This window comes from Mauremys reevesii, linkage group 1 (assembly GCF_016161935.1).
Source record: "Mauremys reevesii isolate NIE-2019 linkage group 1, ASM1616193v1, whole genome shotgun sequence".
NCBI classification, from domain to species: Eukaryota; Metazoa; Chordata; order Testudines; family Geoemydidae; genus Mauremys; species Mauremys reevesii.
The window spans coordinates 180,419,566-180,440,964 of record NC_052623.1 but is presented as its reverse complement, the minus strand read 5'-3'; the positions used below and the strand labels follow the sequence as shown (position 1 = coordinate 180,440,964).

General features: G+C 42.8%; 2 protein-coding genes across 3 annotated transcripts in view; one reads left to right on the top strand and one right to left on the bottom strand.

Annotated features, from left to right (window-relative positions):
- Positions 1-2,788, bottom strand: part of LIPI (lipase I) — a 40,143-nt gene extending 37,355 nt beyond the window's left edge. Inside the window, exon 1 of the mRNA XM_039520724.1 lies at positions 29-2,788. Coding sequence (XP_039376658.1) covers positions 29-107 — 79 coding nt within the window. The 5' untranslated portion in view covers positions 108-2,788. The remainder of the gene's footprint in view (positions 1-28) is intronic.
- Positions 2,789-6,743: 3,955 nt separating this feature from the next.
- On the top strand, positions 6,744-18,317 carry RBM11 (RNA binding motif protein 11). 2 transcript variants are annotated; one of them, XM_039508286.1, is made up of 5 exons: positions 6,744-7,072; positions 11,339-11,501; positions 13,847-13,925; positions 15,573-15,666; positions 17,725-18,317. In XM_039508286.1, the coding sequence occupies exons 1-5, from the start codon at positions 6,971-6,973 to the stop codon at positions 18,055-18,057; spliced, it is 771 nt and encodes a 256-aa protein (XP_039364220.1). In that variant the 5' UTR covers positions 6,744-6,970; the 3' UTR covers positions 18,058-18,317. The 2 variants fall into 2 exon arrangements, with proteins under 2 accessions (XP_039364220.1, XP_039364142.1); XM_039508208.1 differs by lacking the exon at positions 6,744-7,072 and adding an exon at positions 8,939-9,080.
- The last annotated feature ends 3,082 nt before the right edge of the window (positions 18,318-21,399 follow it).

The following is a 21,399-nucleotide window of genomic DNA, read 5'->3' as shown; positions in this document are numbered from 1 at the left end:
AAAGCGGAACTTTTAGTGGCTCTCTTACCTGATCTCACCCGGCACGTCAAAAAGATGAAGAGAAACAGCTTCAACATATGGAAATGGTGAAAAGCAACACGTAACATCCACAACTGAATGGAGAAGATTTTAGTATTTCCTTATAGTGTGCTAGCTTACACTATGATCTGACAATGAAACGTCGCTGATAAAACAGGTGTGGTGAAGAGAAGGAAGTGATTTTGCATAGGGCAAAAACCAATGTTCAAGCTTTTGCAATTCATGACTCCTCCTATTTAAGTACTTAAATTGGTGATGCAGATTCAGTTCTTTCAGAGTTATTTTTGTGCTTTTTTTCCCCCCCTCTAATCGTCAGTTGCCCTTCTTCCTCTCTCCTTGGGAACTACTGGGTCTAACTAACATGGGTCTATACCTTGTGAGTAGTTGATGTGGTATGTTACTGGTGGCTCTGCCAGATATGTGGAATTTAGGGAGGAGTGGAAGTAATTATACATCATTTTGCTTGACCTCTCTGCTCAGATGAAATGCCAAGGAAGACAGACTATTTGGTTGTTTTTGATGGTCTGTTATACATCTGGTGGTCTGCAGTGTGGAAATAGAAAATGCTGGGATAGTCAAAAGCAACTTGCAGAAAAAACACATTTTGGCTATAAAATCATTCCGCTGTAAGGACTAGAAAGAAAGCCATTGCATTCCTAGGGATTGATTTGACCTTGTGATTTTCCTAAGGATTCTCCCTCTAATCTTAACCCATAGAGGGAGGGAGGAATATTTTATACAGGACAAAACTGGTAGTCAGAACTCTTGCCTTGTATTTCTGATTCAGTCACTGGTTTGCTGTGTTATTGAGAGTCACTCATATCACTTAACTTCAATGTGTGCCTGTTTCCCCATGTGTAAAATAGAACAATACCTACACCACCTTCACAGAGGTGTTGTGAGACTTAGTTGGAAAATCCACAGGAGTAGAAAAAGGCAGAGCAAATCTGAGTGATGTTTTCCTTGCAAAGATTCCTTCACAATTGTTCCCTTTGGTAGGAGATGTGGTTTCATGATGTTCTTTCCAGAACAATATATGGGACCCATTCCTCATGGACAGGCGAGAGACCAAGAATATCTGGGCTGGCTTTGTGTTCCTGGACTGTCAGGAGGTGTTTTGAGTCCCAGCCTGGCAGTACCACCTGGTGGAGATACTTTGGACAGTGTAACCCAATAGCGAGAGTGAGTAACTGCTTACAGCCATGTTGCCCGATGATGAGTCAGTAGACAGGGTAGTAAAACCTAGGCCCTCCCTGCTCCAGCGGGTTCCAACCCTAGGCCCAATGAAACAATATGTCAAAGTAAGTGGCCTAGGGGGGTGGGCGGCTGCTCCCTGGGCTACTTCCTACCCTTGTATCAGTTCCTTTGTTGGTGCCACTGGGTAATTTCTGAGCTCCCCTTGAAGTCCTCCCTGGTCATGGTCTGGAGGGTTTCCCACCCTGCGTTGAGGTTTGTCATTCCAGTCCTCCGGGGCCGAAGGGCCTGTGGTAGCTTGGAACTGGGACCTAGTCCTGGCCATGTGGGGCCTCAGCTTTTCGGCAGAAGCCTGTACCACACAACTCCTTTCCTGTCCAGTACACCAAGACTGAGCTGGGCTGCTCCCTTCTGAGCTCCTCTTCCATTGTGGGCATGCCCAGCAGGTGTGGGTAGGCAGGGATTTCTGGGCCCAGAGTTGTTCCTTACCCCTTCCTTTCCCAGTGTGGGGCTTGTACACCTCATCACAGACTACCCCCACTCTTCAAAGGGTGACTCCAACAGAGCTATGCTGTCCACATTTTTACAGCTGGTAACTGCCCCTTTGGGATCCTTTAAGGCTGCATTACATTTTTTCTTTGAGCTCTGCTGGTGGTAAAGTGGAGAGAGCGATGGAGTAATAGCACTTTTCACTTGAAGAAAGTTTTGCAGAATCAAACCTTTATTTCATTAGTCTAAATATGAACAAGACTAACAGGAGCTTCCCACAAAAGTTGTTTTCAAAACTGAAAATGTTTGACTACTTGTCGTAGCTTCACTCATTCTCCATCTATTTTTGCATGGCACCGAAAGTTAGGTTGATGTGTGCACATATTCGCACCAGTTTTTAAAATATGCATCTTGTCCAATGCAATGTGCATCTACCTGTGGATGTTCATATCCTAGATTACATACATGGACATAATACAGAAAGTTTTGAAAATAACCTCACATTTCTAACTTAATGTAACTGACCAATAAAAAAAGCTTGAGTCCTTTATTTCTGACAGGTCTGCATATGAACTCTCTTCATCACTATAGTCCATTACAGTGTCTCAGCTATTATTTTTTCCATTCCTTCCCCATCCTTAACCTTTGTTTGGTGCAAATAGGTTATTTTAAGTATATTTCAAATTATTGACAAATAAGATAATATAATTACAATTCTGTGAAACCACATGATGTATTTACACATTCAATCTTTTGAAGCATTAGGTTCTGCAAAAATTGCTATCTGCAAAGACTGATATTCTCCAATCACTTCATTCCAGTGGATTCTCTCTTATATTCCAATATTTTGTCATATAAATAATGGTGAAATAAATATATGCTCAAAGCCCTTACTAAACACTTTAGTAGAAATGCATGACATTTGCAAGAAACACTTAATGTAATAGTAACATTACATGCCATCACGTAGGACTTAGCCACCAAATGTTGCTGTGAAATGGAATGTTGTTATAAGCACTGTCCATGTCTTTTAGCAGTGCTTGAAACTGTCTGTGAGTCAAAGCAGATCGTGCAACAAGGAAATTCACAATTCGCACCATTCTATTCATCACATTATTAAGCTCTGAATTAGAAATTTTAGCACACAGGTTTTCTTGATGGATGATACAGTGAAATTTGACTGTTGGGCAGCCAATTTGATCTTCAAGTAACTTTACAAATCCTTTCTGTTATCTGACCATGGCAGGAGCACCATCCGTTGTCACACAAAATATTTTTCTGATATCGTTCTTCAAAATGTTTACAAAAAATGTTTACAAAACTTTTCACTATATCTTCCCTCTTTGTTGTGCCATACAGGGGTTTTAGACAACAAAGTTCCTCTTTGATTTCATCGGAAGCACAATATCTTGCAACAACTGCCAAAAGTGGAACATGATCTCATCCACTGCAATGCTAAACACTGCTGTGTCTTTTAATGCAGTTGTCTGCTTTTCCTTAATGTTTTCTGCCATTTTGCTTATGCGTCTCTCAACTGTTCTGGCAGAGACAGGCAGTTCTTTTATTCTAGATATGATCATTTCTTTATTTGGTAAATCATTGAACAAAATCTCTGAACTGCTGAGGAAAACTTTTGATATATTCCCTATCTGTAAACGGCTTTCCGTTTTTCACAATGCACTGTGCAATCGTGTAACTTCCTTCTGTAGCTTGATTTTTACTCACACTTAAGCTTTTAAAAACACTGCTTTGCTTCTCATATCCTGCTACTGCCTTTTTGATTGATTCAGTTTTGTCTGCTTTGTCAAGAAAAGTTTTCTTGTGCTTCGTTTCAAAATGTCATTGAACACTTGATGTGCAACAAACACTTCCACAACAGAAAGCACAAACAGCACGGTCCTCCTTTTGAATAAATCCAAATATGTTTGTCCAAGAAGGCTGAAATGAACAAACATCTAACTTTGCTCTTAGGAGCTGCCATTTTGTCAAATGCTCCCCTCAACTCTCAATGGGGGAAAAAAATGGTGACAGAAGGCACATAGAAGGTCAAATGCAGATGTGGTCTGATATAAGCAGCAAACCAGGACTTTAAAATATCTCTGTGGCCTAGAACAATTTTTAAGATGGCGGTGCTGAGCTGCGCCCCCTCTTGCCCATCTGCACCCCTCACTGCCCCAGGCTGGGGCCAGTGGGCCACAACTTGGGAGGGTTGCAGAGCACTGGGCCCAGGCCAGGAGCAGAGCCCAGGGCTGGCTGCCATACCCCAGGCCGGCAGCGGGCCGAGCAGGGTTGGAGGCCCGGACCCCGGCTGACAGGGAGCTGGTGGCTGGAACCCCAGACTGGCAGCAATGTGAGCAGGGCTGGCGGCTGGTATCCCAGGCCAGCAGCTGAGCAGGGCTGGTGGCAGGGGGATGGTGGCTAGAACCTGCTGCTGGTCTGGGATACCAGTTCCTGCCAGCCGGCGTCCAGGCTGCCTGCCCCGCTCAGCCCGCTGCCACCCTGGGGTTCCATTCATTCAGGCAGGCAGCGGGCTGAGCATGGTCGGCAGCTGGGACCCTGGCTGGCAGCTGAGTGCCACTAAAAATCAGCTCGTGTGCCGCCTTTCCACCCCTGCTCTAGGATATACCAAAGTACAATCCAAGGTACAATCCACAGCTAATGAGCAGCTGTGTCACCTGTGCCCTGCAACTTTGTGTGCCTCACAATGTCTTGCTGAAGTGGCTTCCACCTAGGTTGCTCACAGCCTCCAACATGAGAGCTACACCCTGAATACTTGTAACTGCAGCCTGCCAGCCATACTTGGGTTACACTCTGGCTCTCATCAGCATTAGTTATATTGCAGGGTGACCCCAACACACACCCCGTCTTAGATTTACTCCAGAAATGTATGTACTGCTCAGCCCTGTCCTGGACAATACAAGCTATATTAGATCCATTATTTTTTAAAAGGAATAATATGCGCACAACCTGCCTCCCGAAATGGAGTTTATCAGAACTCCAATTTAAAACACACTGAATTAAGTAAAACAAAACAAGTTTATTAACTCCACAGAGAGGTTTTAAATGAGTACAAATAATGAGGCATAAAAGTTAGAAATGGTTACCAGAAAAATAAAGATAAAATGCTACTCGTGTCTAGCTTAACAAACTATGTTAAATTCAAAGCAAAGTTTTCTCATCACATGTTTTCAGCAGTCTTACAGACCAAACTTCCTAGGTCAGGACCATTCTGCCCTCCCACTCCCGTCCAATGGCTGTTTCCTTTGCCTCTTCAGGTGCTGTGAACTGACGGGCACAGAGACAGAGAACAGTGGGGTGCCTTTGGGTATTTGTCCCTTTTTTTTTTTTTAATAGTTTCAGTCTCCCTCTTGAAAAACATTTCCAGCTGAGTTTCAGGAGACAGTATCCATACTGAAGGATGATCCCTGCTGCTTTTCTTCCCCTTTTTGAACTTCCTTTGTTTTGCTTCCTACTTCATTACTCTGATTATTGCTTAAATGCAAACTAAGCAAAGCACACATTCCTTTGAGGCAGACCTATCTGCCAACCTCAGTTTGGAACATATATTAACAACACCATACAATGTAATCTTATAATTTCATATACTATATTGCCAAATATTTTATCAGGACTATACAGATCAGCAAATTATGAGTTTTGAAGGCATGCTTTGTACAAAGATGATTACAAAAGCATGTAGGGTGTGAATACAGAGGTACATTCTGTCACAAACTCACATTGACTTTCAAAGTACTTCGAACAAGACCGTCAAGAAGACTCAAGCTACTGCACAAGCATATAAACTAGGCATCAGTGAAAAACACTAGTACATCTTCCAAGCTAAACCGAACCCCCTGCTTCTCAGCACCACTGCATATTTGGGTATTTTAACAACTAATAAACAGGGCAAAGCATAAGTACTTATAAGACTATCAGAGTAAGATTTTTTTATCACTTAGATCATTTCAGTAAATATGCTATTTTGTTAAACAACACTGAAGCAACATAAAGGTAAACGTACATATTTATTTAAGTACTATATGTATATCCTGAAATAGACGGTTTGAATGGAACCATCATGCCAACTTCAGTTATACCACTGCTCTCATGACTCTTACTAGGTACCACGTGCAATATTTCAAATGTAATTAAACACAGAAATCTCACATCAAACAGCTTTCTTCTTTAGAATTGTATTATAATGCTTTCTTATTATGTTGCTGACTGAGATCATTAATATAATTTCATTAGTAAGGACTGGAAGAATGGGGCTCCTCTCAATATTTGCAATGACCAACCCTAGTCAACAACTGTAGTATCTATTTGAGCCAGTTGATGGCAAGTGGAGCACAAACTGACTTCTTTTTTTTTTCCCCCATTTTCAGGGGGTGCTTACACCCTGAGGGGCCCCACTGGAAGCATGGTTTGCACAAGGCTGCAGTACCAAGGCCACCAAGTAAAAGACAACTAATGCCACCTGATGACAAGTGTATTCAGAAGTAACAAGTCCCTGGGCACCACTTGCTTTGTCTAGTGAAGCTAAGCCTGCGATTTCCCCGCAGGTGCCACTGCGGCAGCAGGACGAGGAGCGGGGGCTCGGGCTGCCGGTTTTGGGTGCCCGCATTCCGGGGCTGTGACACACAACACAATCGCTCCTTCCTGGAGCCCCCAGCACAATCCTGGCGGGACTCTGGCTGGCCACCCTGGGCCCGGGCCGCAGCGCTGCTCCCCGCCCACGCCAGGTTCCGGGGCCTTGGCACGGGCGCTGCCCGCCCCGTCACGGCCAGCGGGGGCCGCGCGCCACGTTCTGCACCCAGCTACCGCGCGCAGCCCCTGGGGGCGGTGTCGCCGCCGGCCCGGTGACGTCACACGTCCCTGCGCTGGGCGGGGCCGGGAGCCGTTGTACGTGCGACAGGCGGGCGGGGTGGGGGGGAAAGAGGCTGCGAGGGTGGTTCCCGTTCCCATCAGGAGGCGGGGTTAGAAAGAGCGAAGCTCCGCCCCCTCGCGCGCTGCCCGCACGAGGGTTGCTAGGAGACCGAGCCCGAAAACGCAACCGTCTGGATGCCACAGGGCGCGGAACTCGTCTCCTAGCAACCCCGGTAAAGCACCCCCGCCTGCCTGTCGCGCTCCTGAGGCGGGTGGCTGATGCTTTACGGACGGTCGTGCGTGTTCACTCCCCCTTCCCCCCGCCCCGTGCCGGCGCTGATGGAGCGCTGGCGCTGACTGACTGACGCCCTGCTGGGCCGCCATGTCCGCGCCGGGGCGGGCGGGGGAGCCGGACCGGACCCTGTTCGTGGGGAACCTGGAGAGCCGCGTGCGGGAGGAGATTCTCTACGAGCTCTTCCTGCAGGTGCCGGCCGGGGGCGGGGCCTGGCATGGGGTGGGCTGGTGGGGGCGGGGTCAATGGGGGGGACTTGGTAGGAGCCAGGCAGGTGGAAGGTGGGGGCGGGGCCCGGGGGCGGGGCCTTTGGAATGTGGGGGCGGGGCCTGGTGGGAGCGAGGCTGCTGGAAGGCCCTACCCTGGGAGGTGGGAGGGGGCTGGTGGCATGGAAGGCCCCTGGGTGGGGCCGGTTGGGGTGTCTCTGTGATGGGGCCTGGCGGGGGCTACAGTCAGCACCAGAGCTGCTCCTGTGTTGTCCGGTGTTGCAGGGCTCCCACCTGCATCCAGCGGAGCAGGTTGACAAAGTCACTCCCCTCCTGTCCTAGCCCCCAAACTGGGGCTGAGGGTGCTGGCTCGCTTCGCTCTCTGCCTCGTGTCCATGAGGAGGGTGGCCACACTGTCCCATTGTCTATTCTGGTATTCTCAGCCTCCAACATTCAAAAATTGTAAATCTGGCCCCCAAATCATGGGACTGTAATAAACTTTTTGGTTTTTTTATTTGCTTTCTGAGTTTTGAATCATTTCCCAGCATTTCTCTGTACCAGAAAAGGTTAGAAAGGCACAAAGCCACAAAAGGTTACGAGAAAGCTAAGATTCTCGTGTAATCACCTGACTTCAGAAACTGGGGCATTAAGAAGAACTACTATTGCAAGACACACTGAATTTTTAGGAGCTGGTAACAATAGTCCTTTGGTTGCTTCTGGGTCCTTGGACACACTTAGGCTACCCTGGTCTGCAGGAACTAGTATAGGGAGGAGAGGCATGTGATCCATTCACAGTGAAAAGCAAGTTGTCTAAATTTTTCTCTCTAAAATGTTTTTGGTGCTTGTGTATGCAAATGCACTAAATCCCTGCCAGTTACCTTTTAAATGTTGAGGTAGGGATCAGTTTCTGTGCTATCTCTGTGTGTGAGCGCACGCACATGTGTGCGCATGTGTATAGTGTTCACATCAGAAATTCACTGGCATCAGGGTTCCCCTCACTGATAATAAACAGTCTCTGCTACTTCATAATCCTTTAATTAGGTTTTTCCAGAGATGGAGATGAAAAAAAGCATCCATCTCATCTCCCCTTAGCAGCCATTCTGTTGTTGCTCCCTACATTTAAGCCATGTTGTACTACTCATGATACCTAGTGAGACAGTCCATCATGCTCTCCCAGTGGGATAAAAATAGGATGGCACTCCCAACATGAAGTTCTTCACCCAGAAATGAATCTTGTGTATGACCTACCCTGGTCATCTGATCCTGGCTAACAATGTATACCTATTTAGCCATAGCTTCCATCATACACGTCCTCAAGAGTTCAAGCAGGTCTTTTCTTCTTCCTTATTCTCCTTCTCTCTTCCCCCACACATGCTCCTTTACTCTTATTTTTATTGTGGCTGGATGTGTTCCACTGCCATGCTGTCCTCCCCTGTCTCATGGAAACTGTAGAATTCAGTATGGTAGCACCTCGTAGTCCAAAAACACTCCTAAGGCTTTAGTTCCCAAACCTGTTTTCCTGTATCATAGTGTTTTCTCTTACCAAATTATGTAGAAAAAAACAGTTATACAATTTATTCTCTTTTCATTTTTATAACTATTAATTTATGTAACTTTGCTCAGCACAAAATTATTTTTTATTTATAAACAGGAAGATCTACGTATAAAAGATTGATCATCAGAGCACATGGTTTGTTACTACTAGTTCTTGAAGAACCAGATAATCTGCATTAGACAAATCCTGAGCAGCAGACTGGATACTTGTAGGAAACTTTCAGATTAGGAAAAAAAAATTGCTTCGAGATTCAAACAACTCCGGAAAAAATAAAGCAGAGTTGAAAAAGTTGGTGGCTGAGTTGCCATTACTTTGAAATGTGCCTTCCTTGATGATGCAAGATCACCTTTCTGAAGACTCCCTGCACAGGATAGCCTGGGCTGAATCTTCTGCCTATCTCGATCATCATTCTGCAGCAATAGAATTAGAAAAAAAAATGGTACATTACTTTTGTTCCTTCATATTTACCTTCATCTTTCGTGTTCTCCATTTTTTTCTGAAAAAAATCATTTTTAAACTTTATTTTCAGAAGAAGCGTGTGCAGTCATTTTATTTAATCTAGTCCCAATTCATAGATAGCTGGCAACAGTGCATTGCAATCAGATTACATTAATCAAGAATCCCTAATGTCCTTAATGAGGATTCTTAATGTCGTAAGCGTGATAATATGGAGTGGATAACATGACTGTCAGCTCAGCACCATGAATCAAAAGGATCAATTCCCTAGACAGACAAATTCTGATTTTGCTTTTTGCTAATGATCATCTAAAATGCTGAGTATTACATTAAGTAGAAATACAGAAAAGCTAGGATTGATTTCATTTTTCTTTGTGCTCTAGTGTTCTCCATTTAGCCTGTGCATATACTTGAAAATATGAGCCTCTGGCAGTTTGTGCAGGAAGAGCAGGTTTACAATTGCTGAAAAGCCAGGCACATAGAATGCTACCTGGCCTCAAGTAGTACATGATTTTTGAGGGGTTTTTTGGCTCTTACCTGAAACTTCATTTCATCATCAGTACTTCCAGCAAGTAAGCCACTCATTTAAGACCAAAAGTCCAGTAGCCGTACAACAGTAATTTGGTCATCTAGTTAGTTGCTTCATGACCCCACCTAGTGAACTGAACAGCAATTTGACCAATCCAAGACAGCAATGGGGTGACATACGTGTCCCCCCTACAAATGAGCCAACTGTAGTATGACCACTCTTAAGCATTCCTGGCCTGTGGTAGGAGGGCTCCTATTGCCATTTCCTCTCACTCTGCCAAATGGACATTTTAGAAGTGGAGCATATCTCAGGAGGAAATGCTGATTCAGTGACTAAAATACTAGTTCATTCTTCTCTTTTGTACTGAAGGCTGATGGTCTTGGATGCTGTATTATGAAAACTACTATCTATTTGAAATTCAGGAATCAGCATTTCTTGAAGCATGATCACTTTGAACTTGGTTCTTCTACAAAAATGCTTACCCAGTACTGAAATGGTTCAAGTGGTGCAGAGATGGATCCCGTCTCTGTGGAGACATGTGGGCCTAGTGCTTAATATAAGCTACAGTTTATCCCTAATGGTTGTCAGTGCCCCTTATTTTTCTTTGTTACATATTTGTGATGACAGGTGGGCAATGTTTGAGTGAAAACTGATTGATTGGTTTTTTGTATTGTTTCAGTTACAGATAACAGTGGCACCACCTACCCAAGTTTGCTATTCCTACCACAGTTTTTTTTTAAGTAGCTGATCAAAACTAAATAATGCTACTTGTTACCTGAACTTATGCAAGCTGCAACATAGATGGAGACCTAGTTATATGTAGCTGGTATTACTCACGATTTGAATTGCACTAGCGGCAACCAAAGGTTCCTATCAGGATTGTGCTACCTGGTGTTCAGACATAAGACAGTTTCTGCCACAAATAATGTATAATTTAAAAAGATAAAGAGAGAAACTGTGAGTGGGGTGATCAGGACCAATGATAACCACACATCAATTAGATCAATGGTCCCCAACCTTTTTGTGGCCAGTAGCACATTCATGTTTTCAGAAGAGTGTGGCGGGCGCCAACAGTTTTTCAAGGCTTATTTTGTATTTGTACATTAAATAATACAAAAAAATCATATTTAATATAACATAATATATGAATCCAGAGAGAAGAGAGAAGCCAGAGAGAGGCTGCGAGGACAGAGAACACCGGCGCCCACAGCCTGCAGCCCCGGAGTTCTCTGTCCCTGTCAGGCACAGGGCCGCAGCTTGTCTCCCCTGCTGGGCACTAGGCTGGCCCCGCGCCTGCTGGGAACAGAGAACACCGCGCTTGCAGCCTGAGTTCTCTGTCCTCGTCAGGTACGGGGTCGCGGCTTCTCTCCCCTGTTGGGCACTAGGCGGGCACACATAAATGCCCTGGTGAGCGCCATGGTGCCCGCGGGCACCACGTTGGGGACCACTGAATTAGATGTTTTGTTACCTTCAAACACATGCACAGCTGACCTTTACTTGCAAGAGCCCCAGGTCTGGAGCTATATGGATTCAGTCAGTAAAGAATGACGTGCATAGTCAAAATGATGTAGGGAATCTTAAATATCACATGCTTGCATTTTGCGTAGGTCTGACCATTACTAAATATTCATGAGTGAAATAAACATTCAAAACAAAATGAAAAGCTATTCTCTACTAAGGATTTATGAGAAAATAATTTAAGTTTCTTGCAGGCTGGACCATTAACCAATGTGACCATATGTAAGGACAAAGAAGGAAAACCCAAGTCTTTTGGATTTGTCTGCTTTAAGCACACAGAATCAGTGCCTTATGCTATAGCTTTGCTGAATGGAATCCGTTTATATGGAAGACCAATTAAAGTACAGTATCGATTTGGTAGGTTTAGTAATTCCAAAACTATTGAATTAACAACTTTAGTTTTCCTTCAATGTGAAATTCTGGCTCTGCTCTGTCGTAGAAAGGATTTAGCAGTTGTGTGACATGCAAATTCTTGATTGACTGTAGTCTTTTTGAAAGGTGGGTCACAAGTGAGCAAAGCACAATCTGTTCTCTTAAGAAGAAATACTTTGTCCATATTCATATAGCAAGATCAAATATTTGTGTTTTTAAGTTTAATAAGAAAGGAAGGCCAGGGGATTCAGAACATAACTTGTAAGATATCAGAGAGAATACAGTGAGGACAACAAGATGGCAAAAAATTCTGATCACACCAATGTAAATTTGGAGACAGTAGAGTCACTCTGAATTTATACCAGTGTAACTGAAAGTAGAACTTGGCTGAGAATGTTTACAGTAGAGTATTTTATCACATGTTTGCTTGCCAAGTTTTTTTCTGAGTTAGAAAAGAGATGTGTGGACTGCTAGCATGTGCTTGGTTTTATTTTAAAAAAAATATAAAATAATGTGGTTAAAAGGGTACTGTCAAACACAGAATTAAAATTTTAACCCAATTTAAGAAAATAAAACCCAAACTTTTGTAGACTTGTGACTAGTAGATTCCACTAACATATATGAAAATAACTTCACTTCAAACAATTACAAAACAAATAAGAATTTCCCTGCGGTGTTTGCAACCCAAACATTGCAGTATTAACCTGGGCATCCTGTTGACACTACAGCCTACACCGTTCCTTACCATTGGTGTGTTACAGTGATAAAGTTTGCTAATGTAGATGGAGTCTCTGCTAGCCATTTATTCATACAGAATCTAAAATCTAAAGGTATTGTACACAGTAAAATCATTTATTACTTAATTCTGTCGGATACAATTCACTGTGAATGGAAAGTCAGTCTGTCATAAATGGTAGAAAATAAACTTGACATTCAAATGGTGAAATTTAATAATCTGAAGAGAGAATGCACTAAGATACATAGGTAAGTGCTTTCAAAAATAGAAAATGATAATTTTCCTTTAATATCACAGTAAAATATAACCATTTATATATGTGATATACAATTATAATGTATTATTAATTATCTTTATATCTCAATAATGGCCTGCCAGACTAAACAACAACAAAAATATGCTGAAGTACTGTACTGGGTGTGATTTCTCCTTCCTATCCTCTTCCCATATTTTTTCATCAGTGCATGGGTACTTGGATTGGTCCCAATGAAGTTTGCCATTGACTTCAGTGAGATCAGGATTTGGTCTCCATGTCCCCTGAGTCTCAGTCAGAGAACTATCCCAATGATGAGTTAAGAATGGCATTTCAGATTGTACTTTTTTAAAGATGAACACTTTCCAACAGTTTATTTCCAAAATTAATCAGTCCATTAAAATTTGTCTCAGAGAATGTCCCCCATAAGCTATATGTCTTTCTAGAAAACTCAAAATCTGTCACTGAGTCATCTTCTGAGTGAGTCACCAAAAAGAAACAACCAACACAGTCCACTTTAAGAACACAGTGTCCAGACTCTGAAAGCTGTGGTGAAGTTTACTGTAAATTAAACAAAAATATTTTTTTTTAGCCCCAGAAAGAGCACAGGAAAGAGAAAATAAACAATTGGCAAAAAAGAAAGCGAAATATTAGTTAGAGAAATCTAATTTTCAAGCTACTAAGTGTATTTACAAAAAGTGAAGAGAAGAAAATATGATTTTTAATTGTTGAAAGTCTGTCCCTTTAAATTGAATCCTTAATATTATTTAAACATTGTGGGATTATGTAAATATACTATGGTAATTTGTGTTGTGTACTAAATATAAGTTATAGGATTTCTAGTCTGTTCTGTTGGCATAGGGTAGCATTTTCTGTTGGCATAGGGTAGCATGAGTGTTTTAGGAGCTTAAGTCCCATTGATTTTCAATGAGATTTAAGCTTCTGAGTGCCTACGTCTCTTTTGAAAAGGGACTTAGGCTCCTGATTCTCTTAGCCACTTTTGAAAAACTTACCCATGAGTTAAGGAAATACCTTCTACAACAAAGTGGGCCAGGTTCTGCTTTCAGTTACACCAATGTTAAATCAGAAGTAACTCCACTGTAATAAGTGGGGCCACATGAACGTTCAGCAAATGTTTTCATGTGGTCACAATCAGGCTCTGGAATTTTAATCTGCTGTAGAATGGTGTTTTACTCTACAAGTGCTTTGCTATTAAAAAAAAACAACCCAGCTTTGTGTCTCCCCCAACTGATTTAGGACAGTTTCTTTATTTTTAACAAGTTAAGGTAATAGTCTTCATGTAAAACAGAATAAATGTTACCATTTTTATTTTGTTTGCAGGGAGTTCCCACTCACCAGAGTTAAACAGCCCTAGCCAAGGTTTTGAGAACTGGATTGACATGTATTCACCAACGTATAGGTAATGGAGAACATTTGTGAAAATATTGCAAGGTGTTCAAGATATTACATTATTTTAATTTAAATTTAATTTAACACTTAATTGAAATCTGCCTAATGAGATAATGCAATCAATGGGTGAGGAGAAAAAGGAGTTGAAATAGCTTTCACCAAAAAAAACCTCACATGTCTTTTTAAAGTACTGCAGGCCCAAGCCTATTTACATTGTGGTATGTGGAAACAGCATTAGGCCTTCATAGAAGTAAAGCAAGAGACACTTTAATACAAGGATCCTTTTACAAGTATTTCAAGGAAACAAATGCCTAATATACTAAATTTCACCCTGTAAAATGATGGTCATGGTATATTATTTTTGGCCCCACACATACAGTTTATGTTGCTGTGCCTGAGTTTGATGGTACGTGGAATTCTCAGTGTCTCTGATTATTTGCCAAACCCTGAATGGTTCTACAGCAGAACCTCAAAGTTACAAATACCAGAGTTACGAACTGCCCAGTCAACCACAGACCTCATTTGGAACTGGAAATACACAATCAGGCAGCAGCAGAGACAAAAAAAAAATACAGTACAGTACTGTACTGTGTTAAATGTAAACTACTAAAAAAAAGGGAAAGCGCCATTTTTTTTCTGCATAGTAAAGTTTCAAAATTGTATTAAGTCAATGTTTAGTTGTAAACTTTTGAAAGAACCATAATATTTTGTTCTGAGTTACGAACATATCAAAATTACAAACAGCCTCCATTCCGAGGTGTTTGTTAACTCTCAGGTTCTACTGTATTATATTGGGGGTGGGGGTCTTTTGGTGTGAAACATCTTTTATTTTAAAAGTTGTAACCCATACTAAAGTCTGAGATCAGTGTGTACATACCAAGTATACAAACAGTTGTAGTGTATTCTGACTCCATCCCTGCTAGCTGGTCAAGCTGTTGGGGACCATGTTACCTCTGCCTAGTCACAGGTCAGCAAGCTTGTTTTTTAGACCAGTGTGGTTGGGCCTGAATCCTATTATTTTAAACATTTGGGTGATTAGAATGGATACTATGTCAATCCAGAATGACCAGACAGAATGAATTTTACATGCCTCGTTTCCGCCACAAGACAGTATAAATGTTGTAAAATTATTTCAGAGCATTTTTTTTTCACAAAAAACCCTCTAGAACTACATGTTTTAGAAAAAAAACAGTCAGTGATAATGGAATAATTTTAAAACTCCAAGTTTGTATGCATGTACAAATGACATAAGAATACAAAAGCATAAATCATCATAATGGAGCTTACCTCTGAAAACCCAGCCTAGATCTTCAACACGTTTGTTTAAAACTCTGGCAGAACTATTAAGGGAAATTAAGCTCTCAGGGCTTGATACAATGTCATTTAGAGTCTGTGTAAGTCTTTCCATGGACTTCAGTTGACTTTGGGAACAGGCCTTCAGGAACAGGCCTTTGCTGAATCCTCTCTTCTAGTTCCTTTAGTTGACACAATTTTGTCATGGCGCTTCAGCTCTTAAAACAGAAGTTTATTCAGCTTTTAACATATCATCCATCCAGTCGGCTGCATGTGATATCCCCAAAATTCAAATAATTGATTTTTTTAAAAAAGGGAATCTTTGACAAGAGTCATCTTCACATATTTATGCTTGTTTTCACAGGAATCAAGAGCCTTATGGCAGTCCTCCATTTCCCATTACTCCTTTTCCAATGAACAATAGTTTACCTCAGGAATATTCAGTCTTTCAAAAGATGGTAAGTTTGCATAAATGTTACAAATCTGGTTAATAGTTGTTCCTTCCATTAAAGCAAAATGACTTGTGTGAAATGAAAGACAACATAATTCATGTATTAAAGAGTATATTATCTGAATTCCTAGTTACCATGTCCAAATAACAGAGGTATGTCTGTATAGTAGTTACAAATTCTTAGCATACCAGGGAGTATAAAAATCGGATATGTTGTTTTCTGACATGGTGCTTGTGCAATACATTAATATGGAAGCCTGATCAGTATTTGAGTGCCTGGCTACCAGTCCAAAATTTTAATCCTATTCTGACATTGGCTCCCTCAAATTCTTCTGAAAAATAAGGTTGCTTATTTTGGTGCCTGGATATAGATTGTAGTGCTCAACTTTAGGCAGCAAACATTGTGGGCTGGATTCTGCGTTGCCCTGTGGTCCAATTAGGCTGCCAATGTTAAAGACAGTAGATCTGCTAAACTAGGGAATACTTCTAGTGCTTCTCTAGATGAGACAGGAGGTAGGCTGAAAGTATTGGGGAGGGATAGCTCAGTGGTTTGAGCATTGGCCTGCTAAACCCAGGCTTGTGAGTTCAGTCCTTGAAGGGGCCATTTAGGGATCTGGGGCAAAAATCTGTCTGAGGTTGGTCCTGCTCTGAGCAGGGGGTTGGACTAGATGACCTTCTGAGGTCCCTTCCAACCTTGATATTTTATGATCCTATAGCTAGGAGAGCGTGGCTGAAACATCGCTGCAGTCCAGCTGCCACAACGGCCCCAGGCGTAAACTGGAGATACGTTGGAGATGCCCTAACTTAGTCAAAGGCCAAAGTTAGAATTTGGGAAGGCACAAAGATGACATAAACCTGCTTTTCTGCTCCAAGCCCTTTCCCCCAGAATATGCATGCACACACACACATTTATAATTTGTATTGTCATCCCTGTTCCTGCTTATCGAGAGTAGAGAATCTGACGCATTGAGTCTAACATTTGCTTTAATTTTCCTGTCTGTAAAATGGAGATATTACAAAGGTATAGAATTACTTAATATTTTTGTAGCTCTTTGAAGATGGAAAAGCGTTATATAAGGGTAATAACTTATAGTTGTAAAATGGTGCTAACATTTTCATTATAGATGCAGTGGTGCATGAAAAATTAAGATTTGTCTTGTTGGAACATAGTCTAATATGTAGGACTATCAATTTATCGCAGTTAACTCAAGCGATTAACACAAAACAAATTAACTAGATTAAAAATAGTCACGATTAATCATAGTTTTAATCATACTGTTAAACCATAGAATACCAATTTAAATTTATTATAAATATTTTTGGATATTTTTCCACATTTTCAAATATATTGATTTCAATTACAACACAGAATACAAAGGGTATGGTGCTCACTTTATATTATTATTTTTTATTACAAAATTTGCACTGTAAGAAAGAAACAAAAGAAATTGTATTTTTCAGTTCACCTCATACATGTACTATAGTGTACTCTCTTTATCATGAAAGTGCAACTTACAAATGTAGAATTTTTTTTACATAACTGCACTCAAAACCAAAGTAAGGTGAAACAAGTCCACTCAGTCCTACTTCTTGTTCAGCCAGTCGCTAAGACAAAAAAGTTTGTTTACATTTATGGGAGATAATGCTGCCCACTTCTTATTTACAATGTCACCTAAAAGTGAGACCAGGCATTCACATGGCATTGTTATAGCCAGTGTTGCAAGGTATTTATGTGCCAGGTATGCTAAACGTTAGTATGCCTCTTACTGCGATCCACAAGTTGAAGCATGGTCTATTTTAACCTTTTTTACAGTGCAAATATTTGTAATAAAAAATAATATAACATGAACACTGTACACTTCGTATTCTGTGTAGTAATTGAAATAAAAATATTTGAAAATGTAGAAAAATATCCAAAATATTTATAATAAATTTAAATTGGTATTCTGTTGTTTAACAGTGCAATTAAAACTGTGATTAATTGTAACTATTTTTTAATCTCTCAATTAATTGTGATTTTTGTAGTTGTTTGACAGTCCTAATAACTGAGTTTTTGTTTTTTCAGATGAGCCATTTTTTAACCCAGCAGTATGCTGTTTACAGTCCAATGGAACAGCAGCTTCCTTACTATCAGATGACTCCACCACCATCTTCAGTTTTTCCCATGCCACCCTATATGAATCCTGTTGAGGATTTTAAAGCTGGGCAAAGCTCTTTTGATTGGGTTCCTCCACAGCTGAGCGACTGTGAATCATACCTGGCTAATGAAAATGCTTGTAAAAGAAAAAGAGAGCAGCAAACTAGTGATAGTGACAGTAGCATAGAAAATGACAGAAAAAAACAAAGAGAACATGGCCAAAAATACCGTAAGTGTAAAATCAAGAAAAAAAGGCACTAATACTGTGTGACTGAGTTCACAGTTTTTTTTAATTGCACTTTTATTTGTTCTTTTTATTTGAGAGTGAGCATCTCTCTCATTTTTGCACTTTACAAAAATGGATTCACAAGATTCATGACTATTATTTTTGAAATGTAGTATGTGTAAAGTATCCTGACATTGCAGTTAATCTTAACATATTTGGAGGAAGAAATCCTTCTAAAAAGGTATAGGAAAAGTATTGTAAAAGTTGAACTTTTCCTAATAAAGGACAAAAGCACTATTGTTTCCCTTATTTTTTCATGAAGCAATGACAACTGTTATTCCACTAATACATGAAGTTTTCAACTTTAGTCATTCAAGGGTATTACAGATGTGTGTTGGAGTAAGAACTCTGTAGGGTAGCTTTAAAAGAATTGTAAAAGCAGCAAAGAGTCCTGTGGCACCTTATAGACTAAGGGTATGTCTGCACTACCAGAGTAGTTCGATTCTACTTAAATCGAATTTGTGGAACCGATATTACAAAGTCGAACGTGTGTATCCACACTAAGGACAGTAATTTGACTTTGTGAGTCCACACTAACGGGGCAAGCGTCAACATTGGAAGCGGTGCACTGTGGGCAGCTATCCCACAGTTCCTGCAATCCCCGCTGCCCATTGGAATTCTGGGTAGAGCCCCCAATGCCTGCTGGGGGAAAAAATGTGTCGAGGGTGGTTTTGGGTAACTGTCGTCATTCAACCGTCACTCCCGCCGGCGGGCAATCAGTTCGCGCACTTTTCTGGTGAGTGACAGCGCAGACGCCACAGCACTGCGAACATGGAGCCCGCTGCGATCATCGCTGCAGTTATGGCCATTGTCAACTCCTCGCACCTTATCGTCTACCTCTTCAACAGTCAGATGCTGAGAAATCGGGCGAGGAGGTTACGGCAGCGCGGTGAGGACATGAAGTCAGAGAGTGGCACAGACCTCTCACACAGCACGGTACCCCGCGCCGTGGAGATCATGGTGGCAATGGGTCATGTTCATGCTGTGGAACGGCGATTCTGGGCCCGGGAAACAAGCACGGACTGGTGGGACCGCATAGTGCTGCAGGTCTGGGATGAATCACAGTGGCTGCGAAACTTTAGGATGCATAAGGGAACTTTCCTTGAACTGTGTGAGTTGCTGTCCCCTGCCCTGAAGCGCAAGGACACCCGCATGCGAGCAGCCCTGACTGTGCAGAAGCGAGTGGCAATAGCCCTCTGGAAACTTGCAATGCCAGACAGCTACCGGTCAGTAGCGAACCACTTTGGCGTGGGCAAATCTACCGTGGGGGTTGCTGTGATGCAAGTAGCCAACGCAATCGTCGAGCTACTGCTCTCAAAGGTAGTGATCCTGGGAAACGTTCAGGTCATCATAGATGGCTTCGCCGCGATGGGATTCCCAAACTGCGGTGGGGCCATAGATGGAACTCACATCCCTATCCTGGGACCGGACCACCAGGCCAGCCAGTATATTAACCGAAAGGGCTACTTTTCAATGGTGCTGCAAGCACTGGTGGACCATAGGGGACGTTTTACCAACATCAACGTCGGATGGCCGGGCAGGGTTCATGATGTGCATGTTTTCAGGAACTCTGGTCTGTTTACACGCCTGCAGGAAGGTATTTTCTTCCTGGACCACAAAATAACTGTTGGGGATGTGGAGATGCCTATAGTGATCCTCGGGGACCCAGCTTACCCGCTAATGCCCTGGCTCATGAAGCCCTATACAGGTGCCCTGGACAGTGACAAAGAACTCTTCAACTACCGGCTGAGCAAGTGCAGAATGGTGGTGGAGTGTGCTTTTGGACATCTCAAGGGGAGATGGAGAAGCTTACTGACTCGCTCAGATCTCAGCGAAACCAATATCCCCATTGTTATTGCAGCTTGCTGTGTGCTCCACAATCTCTGTGAGAGCAAGGGGGAGACCTTTATGGCGGGATGGGAGGTTGAGGCAAATAGCCTGGCTGCTGATTACGCCCAGCCAGACACCCGTGCGATTAGAAGAGCCCAGCGGGAAGCGCTGTGCATCTGGGAGGCTTTGAAAGCTAGGTTCCTCAGGTGACAGGGTAACCTGTGACTATTAAGTTTGTTTACAGAGAAGCTGAACCTGGCTCCGTTTCTTTACCCAGCTAATGTTGACTATCCTCTGCAGTTACATACCCCGTTCACCCCGTTCCCCCCCTTCCAACGCACGCTTAAAAATAAAATACATGGAACTTTGTTAATTAACACCATTTTCTTTATTACTGATTTCGCGGTAAAGGGTTGAAACTGGGACGCAGACTGTGGTGGGTAGGGAGTGTAGTGATGTAAAGACCGCTTCTAAACTTGAGGAATGACAGGCTCCTGCTCCTAGAGCGGTCCGCAGTGGCGGACTGGTTGTTTCAACGGAGCCTGCCACCCCTCCTTTTCGGGACTCTGTGTGTGGGGGCTATGTGACTTTGTGGCGGGGAAGGACAGTTACAGATCCCCTGCTGCGTGGCTTTGTGATCCAGGATAAGGACCGCTGCATAAGATCTCTAACCGCCCTCCCCCGCCACAAAGTCACATAGCCGCCCCCCCCACAGAACATGAAAACCACCTCCCAGACTGATCAGGGTGCCTAGTGACTGCACCGTGTGTGTGACCTGCTGCTGAACCTGCCCCCGTGTCTGTACCCTGGTAAAGGTGACTGTCATGTCCAATTACCAACCCCCTTCCCCCCCTTCAAACACAGTCTCCTCTAAAAGAACATGACAGAAACAGTAATTAACAGAAAAGTATTTTTTATTATCAACTAGACAGTTAGGGGATGAAACTGGGACGGGGGCTTGGGTGAGGCAGGAAGGAAAGGACTTATCAAAATTTTGGGAATGAGAGCCTTCCTGTAATTGAGCACTGTGCAGGGGTGGAGTGACAGTTTTCACGGCCCCTGCCGCCCCTCCTTCTTGGTACTTTGGGTGAGGGGGGTATGGGACTTTGTGGCGGGGGAGGGCGGTTAGACATAGACTGCAGTGGGGCTCTGTCCTCCTGCCTCCAGTCCTGCAGAACATCTACAAGGCGCCGGAGAGTGTCCGTTTGCTCCCTCATTAGTCCAAGCAGCGTTTGAGTCGCCTGCTGGTCTTCCTGCTGCCACCTGTCCTCCCGTTCACTGTGTGAGCGCTGGTACTGAGACATGTTCTCCCTCCACTGGGTCTGCTGGGCCGCCTCGGCTCGGGAGCAGCCCATAAGTTCCGAGAACATCTCATCCCGTGTCCTTTTCTTTCGCCGCCTAATCTGCGCCAGCCTCTGTGAGGGGGATGCCGGGGTAGGTCGGGAGACAGTCACAGCTGTGTGATGGGAAAAAGGGAGTGAATTCCT

Coding starts and splice junctions, on each gene's coding strand:
- RBM11 (XM_039508208.1), top strand. CDS start 8,973: ATGATGCAAGATCACCTTTCTGAAGACTCCCTGCACAGGATAGCCTGG. Junction 13,926..15,572: donor ATGTATTCACCAACGTATAG/GTAATGGAGAAC, acceptor TTGTTTTCACAG/GAATCAAGAGCCTTATGGCA. Junction 15,667..17,724: donor ATTCAGTCTTTCAAAAGATG/GTAAGTTTGCAT, acceptor TTGTTTTTTCAG/ATGAGCCATTTTTTAACCCA.